The sequence below is a fragment of the Petromyzon marinus genome, chromosome 23, assembly GCF_048934315.1.
Source record: "Petromyzon marinus isolate PM22_M1 ecotype Great Lakes invasive population chromosome 23, UKy_Petmar_22M1.pri1.0, whole genome shotgun sequence".
NCBI lineage: Eukaryota > Metazoa > Chordata > Hyperoartia > Petromyzontiformes > Petromyzontidae > Petromyzon > Petromyzon marinus.
Window position 1 is genome coordinate 12,495,024 of NC_133689.1, and position 14,638 is coordinate 12,509,661.

Consider the following 14,638-nt stretch of genomic DNA (forward strand, 5'->3'; position numbering starts at 1 on the left):
CAACAATGTAGACGGTTTGGCCCTCATTAGTAATCGTCAGTGCGGTAGATCCATAGCAGCCATCGTTGATTGCCTACTGCAGCCGCATTGTGCCTCGGGGGCTTTGTGAGGACAAGCCCCCTCCCTCATCCCTGCAGGAGGGAACAGCTTGGCCCTGCCTAGGGCAGTTCTAACACGTGCTGCAAACGACGAGAAACCCATCCAGAGAGCAGAGCTTTAGAGCGCACGCGGTGACTTCGAGACGGCACGAGGTGCGAACGTGACCACCGGCTCCGTCCCCCTGTCCCCCGCATCCCAGGTGAGGACCGCTGACCGAACAGGGGCGACAACAACTCTGGCGGTATTACGCTCGACCGCGAACGAGCGCCTCGTTCTCTCCGCGCGCGCGAGATCCTCGCCTGAGCTCCTGCAGCACGGCGCTGCTGTCCTCGGGGCTCACGAGCAGCTCGCGCAGCGACACGCGCTCCCCCGCCGGGTGGAACGCCACGCGGTACGCCGTCACCTCCCCGGGCGCCGGCCGCCACGACACGCGGAAGCTGCTGCTCGTCGCGTCCGACGTCGTCAGATTGCGAGGGGGCCTCAGCTTGGTGGCTGCGGCGCAGGACACGAACACGTATACGTCATGGCCTCGCCAGCGGTCTCTTGCGTCTTCACGGCATCCTCCCTGCAGCTGGCACGGCTTCGTTTGAACCCTCAACACGCGCTCGCTCGCGCGCCGGTTCTGCTTCGCGTACCGCTCCGTCAAGACATCCCGATGTTCCACCGCGGCCATCGCCCTGCCACTTTTCTTCGACAACAGCGCGAGTGCTGCAAGCATTCTCAAACACTGCACACCTGGCTGCGCCTCCCCACAGCGCCTAATACAACGGGCGTAAAAATACCATCTCACACCGGCACTGAATTCTCTTTAACCAAACGCGATAAACGCGGCCCACGAGCGTGCCGCAGCGCCGCACTCACGGTCGACGGTGGCCCCCTCCCCGTGCCGGGCGCGGCCCTCCCAGCCACCGTACACCGGCGTCGCCGCCAGCTTGTAGCGCGTGCCGGGCTTGAGGCGGCGCAGCGGCACCGACGTGGCGTTCCCAGGCACCCGCATCACGACGGAGCGGCCCCGGGGGGCGTCCCCCCCGCCGTCTCCGGGGGGCTCCACCGGCCGGTACGTGAGGCGGTAGCTCTGCGGGGGGCCCGGCGCCGGCGCCCACGTCGCGCGGAACGCCGTGGTGTTGCGCTCGCTCACCCGCACGCGGCCGCCGTCGGGAACTGGGGGGGGGGAGCAGGGGGCACGGGAGGAGGAAACGTAGGGAGAAGGGGGCGAAGGAAGATGAGAGAGCAACACTGGCGGGGGGGGGGGGGGCAGCGTGGAGATGATGAGATGGGGATAGAAGATGAGAAGCTAGAGGACACAGGACGTCGCAACGGGGAGAAGCAGAGTAGCGGCGAGGAAGAGCCGTGAAGGTGGAAGCGCACAAGGAAGATGGCGGTAACGGGGAGATGCCAGAAAGCAAAGAGGTGCGGAATGAAGAGGGGCACGCAGGGAGGGAAGAAGTTGTGCAGGTGTAGCAAGGCAGAAGAGCGTTGAAAGAGTTGAGAGGGGCCAGGGGAAGAGGAAACGAGATTGGGTGGCGAAAACCAGGCACCGAGTGATGGAGGCAGAAGTCACGTTTAAATTCCCCGCGAAACAGTAAAGCGCCTATTTGTAAATGATCTACGTGCGGCGGAAAGAGCGACCCAACGTCGTTTATTTTTTCAGCACACTGCTTTAAAACTCTTGACGTGCGTTTGTTGGGATCATCGTCGTTGGGGAGAGCCCCAACAACTGCGCGCGCGCGTGTGTGTGTGTGTGTGTCCTTTCAAAGAGCTCGGTATGTGCGCAGGGTTAAACGGGGTAGCCCACCCGAGTGGGTGCGCCCCCGCACAGCCGCTGCCTCGTGCGCTCCAGACGGTGCGCACGACGCATGCGTGCGTGAGCGTGCACGTGCACACGCACGCTCAGCGGCGCTACTCGGGATGCACGTAGCACGCTGGCCACCGCCACGAGTGAGACAATGACGTGAGTAATTCCAATTTCCAGCTCTGCACTTTGCTCCTGCCCCTCGGGACTAAACACAGCCTTGACCCCCGCTTGACTTCCACGCCTCCCTCACGGTTCTGCACATCAGCAAAAAAGGTTTCCTCCAAATTTGGCTTCACAGACTTCATTAAAACGTTTCAAATTTGTAAAAATATACCGCACATCGAACCGCAAACGCTCGCTCACTGTGTTCCCCACTCGCAGTCCCCCGTATCCTCTCTCGCCAGACCGCCAGTGGCTCTGCCAAGCATCACTGGTCTCACGGTGGGTGGCAGTGCGAGGGCGAGTGCTGTGGGACTGGTGTCCATTTCTTAATCAAGAGACTCGATCCATCGTGCGCTTGCATGTATCGAGGCCTTGGGCATCTGCTGCCACTGTTACAAGCGAGGCTGTTGTGTCAACCGGCGAGGGAGTTTCGTTCAAGTTGACGTTGTCCTCCCACGTCTTTCAATGTTGCTGCCACCATTCCAAGTTGGGTTGCCACCTTTCCCACAGATCAAACCCGGATTGACTTCTCAGTCGACCGGTGTCTATCACAACTGTGTAAAATACTGTAAAACAATTCAACACAATATACATCCCGTTCTCAGTACACACCAATTCCTGCCACCCAAACACAGATACCATTTCCCAAGCTGTCCTGGACTGTTTGGAATTAGAAAAAAATAGCCCCATGTTCGGATCAAATATGGACAGGTGGCGACCCTGATTCAAAACAAGGCAGACCCCATGAGGTGACCGTGAACTTGCTTTGGAACCCCCGGCCCTGCTGAGTTCTACTCATATGGAAGCCGCATATTGTGTGAAAAGTACCGACTGCTCGCGAAGCTTACGGCAAAAGACAGCAGGGCTGCACCGTACTGAAGATTTCCAATGAGCTAAACCAGTATTCGGATGTCGTGTTTCATATCTTGGATGGGGATTGCCTCAGCCCATCATCTCTCTGGGGTTGATAAAATAGGCACCGCTGTGGGGAAGTCAACAGGACTTACAGTGAGGGAAAAAAGGATTTGATCCCCTGATGATTTTGTACGTTTGCCCACTGACAAAGAAATTATCAGTCTATAATTTTAATGGTAGGTTTATTTGAACAGTGAGAGACAGAATAACAACAACAAAATCCAGAAAAACGCATGTCAAAAACGTTATAAATTGATTTGCATTTTAATGAGGGAAATACATATTTGACCCCCTCTCAATCAGAAAGATTTCTGGCTACCAGGTGTCTTATATACAGGTAACGAGCTGAGATTAGGAGCACACTCTTAAAGGGAGTGCTCCTAATCTTAGCTTGTTACCTGTATAAAAGACACCTGTCCACAGAAGCAATAAATCAATCAGATTCCAAACTCTCCACAATGGCCAAGACCAAAGATCTCTCCAAGGATGTCAGGGACAAAATTGTAGACCTACACAAGGCTGGAATGGGCTACAAGACCATTGCCAAGCAGCTTGGTGAGAAGGTGACAACAGTTGGTGCGATTATTCGCAAATGGAAGAAAGATACAAGAACTGTCAATCTCCCTCGGCCTGGGGCTCCATGCAAGATCTCACCTCGTGGAGTTGCAATGATCATGAGAACGGTGAGGAATCAGCCCAGAACTACACGGGAGGATTTTGCCAATGATCTCAAGGCAGCTGGGACCAAAGTCACCAAGAAAACAATTGGTAACACACTACGCCGTGAAGGACTGAAATCCTGCAGCGCCCACAAGGTCCCCCTGCTCAAGAAAGCACATATACATGCCCGTCTGAAGTTTGCCAATGAACATCTGAATGATTCAGAGGACAACTGGGTGAAAGTGTTGTGGTCAGATGAGACCAAAATGGAGCTCTTTGGCATCAACTCAACTCGCCGTGTTTGGAGGAGGAGGAATGCTGCCTATGACCCCAAAAACACCATCCCCACCGTCAAACATGGAGGTGGAAACATTATGCTTTGGGGGTGTTTTTCTGCTAAGGGGACAGGACAACTTCACCGCATCAAAGGGACGATGGACGGGGCCATGTACCGTCAAATTCTGGGTGAGAACCTCCTTCCCTCAGCCAGGGCATTGAAAATGGGTCGTGGATGTGTATTCCAGCATGACAATGACCCAAAACACATGGCCAAGGCAACAAAGGAGTGGCTCAAGAAGAAGCACATTAAGGTCCTGGAGTGGCCTAGCCAGTCTCCAGACCTTAATCCCATATAAAATCTGTGGAGGAAGCTGAAGGTTCGAGTTGCCAAACGTCAGCCTCGAAACCTTAATGACTTGGAGAAGATCTGCAAAGAAGAGTGGGACAAAATCCCTCCTGAGATGTGTGCAAACCTGGTGGCCAACTACCAGAAACGTCTGACCTCTGTGATTGCCAACAAGGGTTTTGCCACCAAGTACTAAGTCATGTTTTGCAGAGGGGTCAAATACTTATTTCCCTCATTAAAATGCAAATCAATTTATAACATTTTTGACATGCGTTTTTCTGGATTTTTTTGTTGTTATTCTGTCTCTCACTGTTCAAATAAACCTACCATTAAAATTATAGACTGATCATTTCTTTGTCAGTGGGCAAACGTACAAAATCAGCAGGGGATCAAATACTTTTTTCCCTCACTGTACCTATATCTATCCTCGTCCCAACCATAGGAATGTGGAATTTCCACCACTGGCTCATGGCTGGAAATGAGAGATGAGCACCTCCATCCTAAATTTTATCAGGAAGTTACTTTGAATTTTGTTGCTTGAATGTCAGTGCATTTTAACAACAACCACCATTCGCCACTATGTGGCGGTGACATCACCACGGCTCTTGTGCCAGGCAATGTGCACTTTAATGACACGTGAAGTGTCGAACGCCCGCTGGCAGGAGGTCACGGGACAGACCCAGGTGAGGTGACTGGCCGATGCACCACCTGTGCTCCCCTACTGTGCCAACTTGCTGTGTTTTTGAATTTTACACCACCACCACCACCAACACAATATCAGATCGTTTAAAGGCTGGCGCACACAAAGAGGGCATGGGGGGTTAAGGTAACTCGCGTACAACGGCTGTAACATCTTAGCACATCTTGTATTTGTATTGGCAAGCACATGAAGTTCCACTTCATAGAAGTTCTCAATGATCTGAAAGAATGTTAGCGGTCTCACGCAGCAGGCTACATCGCGAGTCATATTTTACACACATCGCACGCACATGGCATCATTTGCATCTCAGTTGGGACGTCTCGCCAATCACAACACGCCCCCATGGGGCGCACCAGCAGCCCGCCAACGCCACATTCACATCAACACTCCTCCACCGGGGCTCTCCAGCAGCTCACGAACGCCACATTCACATCCACACGCCTCCACGGGGCTCTCCAGCAGCCCAGGAACGCCACATTCACATCCAGACGCCTCCACGGGGCTCTCCAGAAGCTTCCAAACGCCACATTCACATCCAAAAATTCACGTTCGCAAACATGGCAGCCAGTAACACTCAGTGTCCTGTTATCTAACCACCTGCCAATAACGAGCAAGGGGGTGGACCCGGTACATCTGCCGGCGACACCATGTCAAGAGCAAAATCCATTTGCGATTGGCTGCAGATGCTAGGCGATGCTTCACAACTGGCTGTGTTAGCGACGTGCGACGGACTGCACCGAGGTGGGCCCGTGCTGGTGACACCACCGTTGTTGCACGAGGACCATCTACACGACCACTGCGGTAGCATCACTTTTCACACTGCACAGGAGGCCAGAGAGCAGGGTGAGTGACAGATCACCTTACGGCACGTGTGTGCCACCGTCTCTGTGCAGTGCAACCGGGGAGTACCGGGCCCTGAGTGAATGTCAAGCCTGCAGAATTTCACCGGCACATTTGCGAATCGCCCTAGGCCACACACACGTCGCAGGTACAGGCTGCTAACTGATTTGGCCAGTAAATATCAGTCGGACGTGATTTGGATGTTTGGATGGCTCGTTTTTCATGGGAGATGTCAGCACAAATTGGCCATTAGCTTTGACACCCCACTGAAGCAGCCATAAACACCAAAACTGGTGAAATGTGAACAGCGGCAATAATTCACAATGCCACATTCAGAAATAGCAACACTTTCCTTTTATCAGCACGAAACTATGATGATGTCTCTGCGCTTCCTATCATTCAATCGTAATTAATCATGGGTGACAGCGAGACAGAAAGTGCTCAGAGAATTGATGGACACTGCAGATAAGGATGTTGTGAGTAAAAACACAATTAGCACCAGTGGCGTGTGCTACACTATGTTAACGGAGGCAAATCATCTAATCTCTGTCAGCGGACACCAACGGGAAGGCAGCAGCAGACAGGCAGTGAGCTGGGGTACCAAATCCCGACCCGCCCCCAAGCTCCGTGGTTCTCTATATATTAAGATGTTTCAGGCAATGATTAAGCATCTAAATGTGAGAGGAAACCGGAGCACGCAGAGAAAATCCACGCATGCTAGGGGGTAAAACTCGATGCCATATCGACGGAATGGATCCTTGCAGTCACGAAAACTTCAAATCTAGAAGGAATAGATGGAGTCGAATAAAAATATGTTTACATCAATTAATATATTCTACGTAAAAAAAGACACTACTTACATGGAAAGAACTGGAAAAAGAGTAGAATATTGAATAAGGACAACCAATGAAACACTCTTCATAAGTGAATCACCAATGATGATGGCAATATAAAAAAAGATTATGCTGTAAAGAAGTGAACATGGCAATAGCATAATAAAGGTTTTTGGGTTAGATCGCGGTATTTATAAATGTGTCATAACCCTCCACCACCCGAGACGGCCAATCAGCAAAAAAGTGTCACGTTGACAAAAGACAAATAGTTCACTACTTTAGCCCACCGATGTGCTGAAGAGTGAATCCACAACAATTACAGTTTGAGTACGACGTTTCATTGGTAATTACATCCAGCATCATCGGGAAATTCACCAGAATGGTAAAGCCCTCACTTGCTCCCGGTCTTAAATAGAGCAGCAGCAGGGTGACGTCATCGTTTAGCTCATTGACAATAGCAGAGATGAGATAATTATTTTCACGCAAGGCGCTATACCAGGGGTCGGTAGCCAAAATAACAAGAAGAGCCATTTTTTTCGAATTCGGTAAAAAAAAAAACCTCACGAGTTCAAGGGTCGCAATGCACCGTGCGGTGAATACGAGCCAGCGGTGGTCCTTAATAAATAACGCGTCACGAAGCAGTCCTTAAAAAGCCGCTGCGTGCGGCTCCGGAGCCGCAGGTTCCGACCCTTGCGCTCTACGCACCACCAAGACACCCAACCTTTGGGGCCGCAAAGCTGACAGTACAACCGGCGGTGCAGCAAGTGGGTTCAACACGTAGGCTTTCGCGACCAATATCATCCGTAATACGGGCTTTATTTTACACAATGTAACCCCCCCAACAAAAACTGTATTAAGCAAGTGGGTTAAGTGGCCTAAATCTGCGTGGAATTTTTGTGTGTTCTACCTTGCATGGAGAAATACTCGGTAAGAAACCGGCCAAATATTCCAAACAGGACTATCCTGAGGAGTCCTAGGACAGAGCTTTGTTTCCTCCATGATGGGGTTTGCAGGTGAGAAATGGCACTGTAAACAAAGTCTGCCAAGCTGTGAATCAGGCTCATTGTTTCTGAGTACACTTTGATTCCCATCCCAAGAATACAAACACTTACTCAAAGTGGTTCGCAATCAAGATTCTATAAACACTACGAGGAATGCACAACTTGGTTTACTTTAAAAAAAAAATCCATTCCCAATTCCCTTCTGTGCATGCAGATGGAGTCTATCTCCGACACCTGGCACACGTGACTCGCATCTCTCGGCTGATCCATGTAATTCGACATCGCCCCGTGAGCGGTGACCACCTTCTGAATCGTAGCCCTGCTATCGACGGACGGCAGGAGGCGACCGGGCCGCAGAGATGCCACTCGGTGCCATGCGGCTCCCTACCACGTTCACAGCCAACATGCTGCTGGGGGAGCTCTCCTCCCCCGTGATGGACAATGCCAGTTTTGTGCCGATCTTTCCACCGAACGCCTCTCTCCCACGGCCCCGCTGACTTCAGGCAACGCGGCCGCTTGGCTCCCCGGGGGTCAGAGTAAACAACAAAAAAACACTGACAGCTCTCTCTCAAAAGACTCGTGGATATATTTTTCCGTCCTTCACCGACGATACTGATTTATGACCATGCTGCAGAAGGCGACCGGCATGTGGACTTGGGCAGGCTGTGGCGGGATACTCCAGTAATGACCGCATGCGAGCATTCCTCCTGATACTTTTGGAGGGGGGTATGGGGGGTCCTGTGGAGGCATCAGCGTTCAGCACTGACAGGTATCTACAATGCACTGCAGGCTCCCATATAGCCATGCGGACACACACACCAGACCAGGACCGGTTCAGGTGTGCGCAACTGATGTTAGCAGCTGCAGGGAATTGAACTCGGATCACCGAGTTCATCACGCAATGCGCTAACCACTATAGCCACCATACATTCAGACATACGCACATGAATACATTCCTATGGACATACAAGGGTTCAACAATTTTATGAGAGACTTGCACTGCCCGGGCATTTGCGCGGGTACCACGGACCGGGTGGAGGGTGGGTAGGGTGGAGGCACGACGCCAGCTTGACGCACGAACCCGGCCCAACGCTGCGGCATGCGGGCGACGTCATCACGCGGCTGAATGTCAAGATAAAGTTAAAAAGTATTCTACTTGAGGCTGGTGCAGCTTTAGTAAAATATCATTCTCAATACCCTTCACCGTCTCTTGCACACGGCAAGTAATGTTCAGACCTTCATCAATCCACTACTGGATGCAGGCCTCCTCAATTCCTTTATTTCATGGGGAAGGCAGTGTCGAGGACCGGTTCAGATATCAATCGCCGTCGGTGTAAAACCAAACTATTAAACTAAACTATAGAGTAGAACAGAACCGCTCATGCGCGTCGTGCGGCTAAACACGGCAATCCCCTACACCTCCAGCGGCAGAGCCGCCGGTCCTCCTGCGCCGAGTGCGAGCCGAACTGCACAATCAAGCGGTGAACGCGGCACGGCGTCGCCCATCGCTCCGGGGGGGAAGGCAGTGGGAGGTGGGGGGGGGGGTGGAAGGAGACAGGGCTGACCACTCACGAGGGAACGACGTTTGTGCAATTCCTCTGTGGTGTACAACTGCCGATGGAAAGTTCTGACCCCGAAGAGCAGTCCGTCTCCGAAAGGTCGCTTGTCTATTTCTCTTTCCTTTTAGCTAATACATGTTCCTTTCATTTGTGCATTCCTGAGCCATGTACCGCACGTGCGCACCGTGGGCTCCCACTCCTCCGCCACTTGACTTCTCGTTCTTTTTTCATGTTTTTCCTCTCTCCCTTTCCCACTTTTCTTCTCTCACGAGACTGACGCTCGACTCCCTGCGGCAGAGGTGGTCAGCGGTGGCCCAGATAAAATACAAAGCCGCGGACGATGCAAGCTAGGCTATAAAGGCCCGTGTTTATCGTGAAACCTCCGTCGCGAGGAGGGGTACGGCCGCAGAGTGCATGGAGTGTTTGTATTGCTTCTCGGAGTAATGGGTTACAGAATCGCTAACCCCCGACGAGCGGGGAGCGGCTAGCATTAAACCGGTGCTCGTGAGAGTTGCCTTAACCCAGGGGTCACCAAACTACGACGTCAGTCCATCAGGCCCGCCGACGGTACTTGAATTTGGTTGATAAAACGTATGGAACACGAGACGTTGTGATGCAATTTAAATATTATGTTTAGAATACTGGGAGATCTTCACGCGTGCGGAGACCTCCTGACTGCTATGTGCCTTAAATTTACTATTTTCAATTTAAAATTATTGTATCTAGATTTTCTTGTTTATTGTAACGTTTGCTTATTTCGCGGCATTCCAAGTCCTTCCCCGGCTCGTGGTAGCTCCACCTACGCTGACGTTACCGTGGTTTCCATGGCAACGTCATGGCAACGCGTTACCATGGTTTCCATGGCAACGTCATGGCAACACGTTACCATGGTTTCCATGGCAACACACACAAACACGCATCTTTCCCGCCCCCAAATTTTCCGGCTGTCAACACAGGTCCAACGCTCCAGAAATAACTACTTATTTTTGCCTGTCATCCATTCTATAGGTATGTAACAAGGATTGCTTTGTTTGACAGTGATAGGTCAGTGAACTACAAGTGTGATTAAAGGTCATAAAGTAACAAACACAGAATAACAATGCCATCGAAGCCTCGTGTTATTACGAAAATATTATCCCCAGCTCAGAAAAATTCCCCTGTCAAGGTATTAATCGAGCTGGTCTCTAGGCTGTTTATTTAGGCCCGCCCTATTTATATATTTTGTAAACCTTATTATGTGATATATTCTATTACCAAAGGTACCTATAAACTTTATATGTACCTTTGGTGAGCCGTAGCTTCACCAGTGACCCCTGAATCCTCTGCTTTTCTTGTGTTTCAATAGGAAATAATTCAATGTCTTTTTCATTTTCAGATCCCGTTTTCTTCACCCTTCATTATGGCTACTAAGAAAAGAAAAGTGGACGCCGAGTGTCGCGTTTTCAATGAAGAATGGGGAGTAAAGTACTTCTTTGTGGAAACAAAGGACCAGAAAGCTAGTTGCGTAATATGCAGCGAAAGTGTTGCCGTTTTGAAAGAGTACAATCTTCGGCGTCACTATGAAACAAAACATCTATCAACATATTCAAAGTTTTCTGGAAAGTTACGCTCTGCGAAATATGAGTCCATGAAACGTGGTTTAGAAACTCAAAGGAATCTCTTCACGAGAAAGTTTGCTGAAAATGAATCTGTCACTCGTACAAGTTCCAAATAATGCATAAGGTGGCAGAACGAGTTAAACCGTTACTGATGGCAACTTCATCAAAGAGTGTATGATGGAAGCAGCAAATGACTTGTGTCCCGAGAGAGCCGATTTGTTTGGAAGTATCAGCCTTTCGGCAAGTTCAGTTGTGCGGAGAACAGAAGAACTTGGAGAGAACATAGTGCTACAGATACGCGAGAAAGCTAGGAACTTGTTGTGGTATTCTTTGGCGCTGGATGAATCTACTGATCTCTCGAGTACGTCACAACTTCTCGTGTTCTTTCGTGGTGTCAATTTGGACTTTCAGATAACGGAAGAGTTGGCATCCGTTTGCAGCATGCATGGAACAAAAACTGGAAAAGACATTTTCATGGAAGTGCAAAAAACTTAGCAAGACTATAACCTTCAGTGGAATCAGCTTCGAGGTGTTACAGTTGATGGAGGAAAAAACATGGCTGGAGTGAGGAAGGGTCTGGTGGGGCAGATCAGGACTCAGTTGGAAGATTTGCAAATTCCGGGCGCTCTGTTCGTACATTGCATCATACATCAGCAAGCACTCTGTGGGAAAGACTTAGATATTTCTTGTGTACTGAAACCAGTCGTTTCTGCTGTGAACTTCATTCGGGGACATGCACTCAATCACCGTCAGTTCCAGGCTTTTCTTGAAGAAATGGATTCTGATTTCTGTGACTTGCCTTATCACACAGCAGTGAGGCGGCTCAGCTGCGGTAAAGTCCTGTTTCGTTTTTACAAGGTCCGAAACGAAATAGATGTTTTTCTCACTGAAAAAGATAGAGCTGATCCACAGCTGTCAGATCCTACCTGGCTGTCAAAGTTGTCATTTTTGGTCGACATCACATCCCACATGAATGAACTGAACTTGAAACTTTAGGGATAGGATAACCTCGTCTGTGATCTCTACAGAATCATCAAAGGATTTCGGAGAAAGCTGTCATTGTTTGAAGCACAACTGGAAGGAGAAAACTTCTCTCATTTTCACTGTTTCAAAGAGTTTTGCGTTACAATCGCTGAAGATGTCAACCTCGATTTTCCATAAAAGATTATTCGTGACTTGAAGAAGCATTTTTTGAAGAGATTTTCAGATCTTGACAGAATTGAGAGTGACATTCTTCTATTCCAGAATCCGTTTGATTGTAGCCTTGATGATGTACCAGTTGAACTACAGTTGGTGCTCATTGATTTGCAAGCAAATTACTTGTTGAAAGAGAAGCACAGAGAAGGAAACCTTGTTGAATTTTACCGCTGCTTACCTGATGTTGAGTTTCCGAAACAGAAGAAATTTGCCGCTGGTATGGCATCAGTGTTTGGAACAACTTATGTCTGTGAGCAAACATTTTCAAAAATGAAGTATGTGAAGTCAACTCATCGAACGAGATTGACTGATGAACATTTGAAAGCAATTCTCTTGATTGGATGCAGCAATTCCAAACCAAACATTGATGATATCTTGAAAGCCAAACGTCAGTTTCACAAATCTCACTAACCTTTTTTGCTGCTTAGTTTGTGAGATTCGGATATGTGCACACTAGGTCTGATGTAACTATCTTCTTGCGAACGTCACCTTCTTTGATAACTTTTTAGTAAATAAATATGTTGGTTGTCTTTGTTTCTTGTGCATTGCACGCCACTCACCCATGATTAACATGGAAGGCTAAACTTAGTTTTTAGTCTTTTTTCCCCGAGCTTTCGTTCTGGCTTGCAAGTATTGAACAGAATGATTATGCGGCCCGCGCTCGTCATTCTTTCAGTTATCCGGCCCACCGTGAAAAAAGTTTGGTGACCCCTGCCTTAACCGATTATCACCTGCAAAAAATTGTGATATTTTAGAGGTCCGATTCTGACCCGCGTCGCTCGATCATAAGCACACTAAACTAAACCTAAACTCTTTTTATTTCGCCAGGTAAGGCCCACTGAGCTATCTCGCTCTTTTTTTCAGAAGTGACCTGACCACAAATGACAGCTCAACGAAGTGGCTTATCACGTGGAAATGTATAGCAGCCAAATACTCTTAAAATGTACGTTGATTCGAAATATAGAGGGATAAAACCACAGGACCCGGAGAAAAATTCACTGATCCACAGGGGGAGAGAGAGACACCACAACTCCCAAATATACAGCAGGCGTCAGGGTTAGGATAGAACCCACGAACTCCTGCATACCGGATGAGGTAGTTAACATCTCGCCACTGCAGCGAGTGATTTGCAAGCGGCCGAGTTGTGCGACAGGTATTTTGTTCATTCTCTGGACCCCGTGAATTGCAGTGACCCACTTGAGAATGCCAAATATTGTGTTCGTTGAAGCCCGGCCGTTCTTTGCTGCGTTTAAATATTTAATCGTGTTTGTTGTTGTTGTCTGCTACGTAAGTTACTTCTTTCTCTCCCGTGGAATCAATCACCCCCTCCTCTCTCCTGATGACAGAAATACATGAATCCATATTGAGAGAGACACCACGAACCCCAAATATACCACAGTCGTCAGGGTCGCGATCGAACCCACGACCTCCTGTATGCGGGGCGAGGTAGTTGACATCTCGCCACCGTGGCGCCCACGACGCAATGTGCAGTGGTCGGCGAGCCGGGCGCGCGGCCTGCACGGCACCGTGACCCCCCGACCCCTGCATGCCCTCCGCACGCTCACCCACGTGCAGTGAAGCTCACGGGCGGCACGCGGAGACTCGGGTCTGTGGCGTAATTCGGTTAGCTCCCCCCCCCCCCTAGCCCCGCACACCTGGGCCCGGGACATTTAGCAAAAAACTCAAAGCAGAAACGGCGCGCTTGAACCAAAGGGACATGTCAATTTCAGAGAAACTAAAGGGAAAGTTGAAAAATGCCGGAGGGGGGGAGGGGGGGGAAAAAGTGTTTTGTTAAGCAGAAAGAAGCGTACGTGATATTTACCCTGAGGAGAAATGCGACTCTTGGGAAGGTTTTTTTTTCTTCCTGTTGTAGATACATGGCACATGTGTGCACGTTGCTCCAGAATTTTAAAGCATTCACTCTTCGACGTTTTCAAAGCACACACACTTCAAGAAGAGTTTTTTTGCGTCTCATGGCGGGACCCCCGCTCACACAAAGACAAACAACCCCCCCCCCCCCCTTGTGCTGTCACCGAGCACCGATTAAAGACTGCAAGGCGCAAGAGGTAGCAGTGTGGCCTGCACCACGCCTCGCCGCCTTCATTGCCCCAGTACTGACGTTTACACACCACAGCACGTACTCATTTAAGGCCGAGTCGACCAAGTGGAGGCCCAGGACTGGTTCCGATAATGCCTGCGGGAATTATCTACGGTCGGGAAGTGAACTGGGCTCGCTGGATTCGTCGCATCGTGCGCTGACCACTGCACGACCGCCCTCCATACAAAGACAAAGATCCCCCCGTGTAGCCTGAACAGACTGTTGGGGCAAGTGCTGTTAGCGAGCACCTATGAAGGCCGGCACGACACACGAGGGGGTGGGTGGTCAGCACCACGCTCCCAATACGTACACAACCACACATGCACTGAACGCACACGCACGGCTGAGTGCTGATGGAGCCTTCAGCTGAAGAAATATGAACTGATCAGACCAGAGTCTGGGTCAAGGCGAGATAAAAGAGGATACGGACAGGTGAGCTCTGTAGAGTCCACGGGGGTGGGCTCCAGCTGGGGTCACAGCACAGAAACGGGAATTCACGGGGTGTACGAGAAGATGGTCTTGTGACGTGGGAGAATATAGACTGGGAAGAGCAAAC

General features: G+C 50.0%; 1 protein-coding gene across 3 annotated transcripts in view; it reads right to left on the minus strand.

Moving 5' to 3' along the window:
• Positions 1-14,638, minus strand: part of LOC116945283 (collagen alpha-1(XII) chain-like) — a 325,203-nt gene that overhangs the window by 179,657 nt on the left and 130,908 nt on the right. For all 3 annotated transcript variants that reach the window (XM_032959676.2, XM_032959677.2, XM_032959678.2), the window contains exons 19-20: positions 961-1,260; positions 399-591 (exon numbers count right to left, since the gene is read on the minus strand). In XM_032959676.2, coding sequence (XP_032815567.2) covers positions 399-591; positions 961-1,260 — 493 coding nt within the window. The remainder of the gene's footprint in view (positions 1-398; positions 592-960; positions 1,261-14,638) is intronic.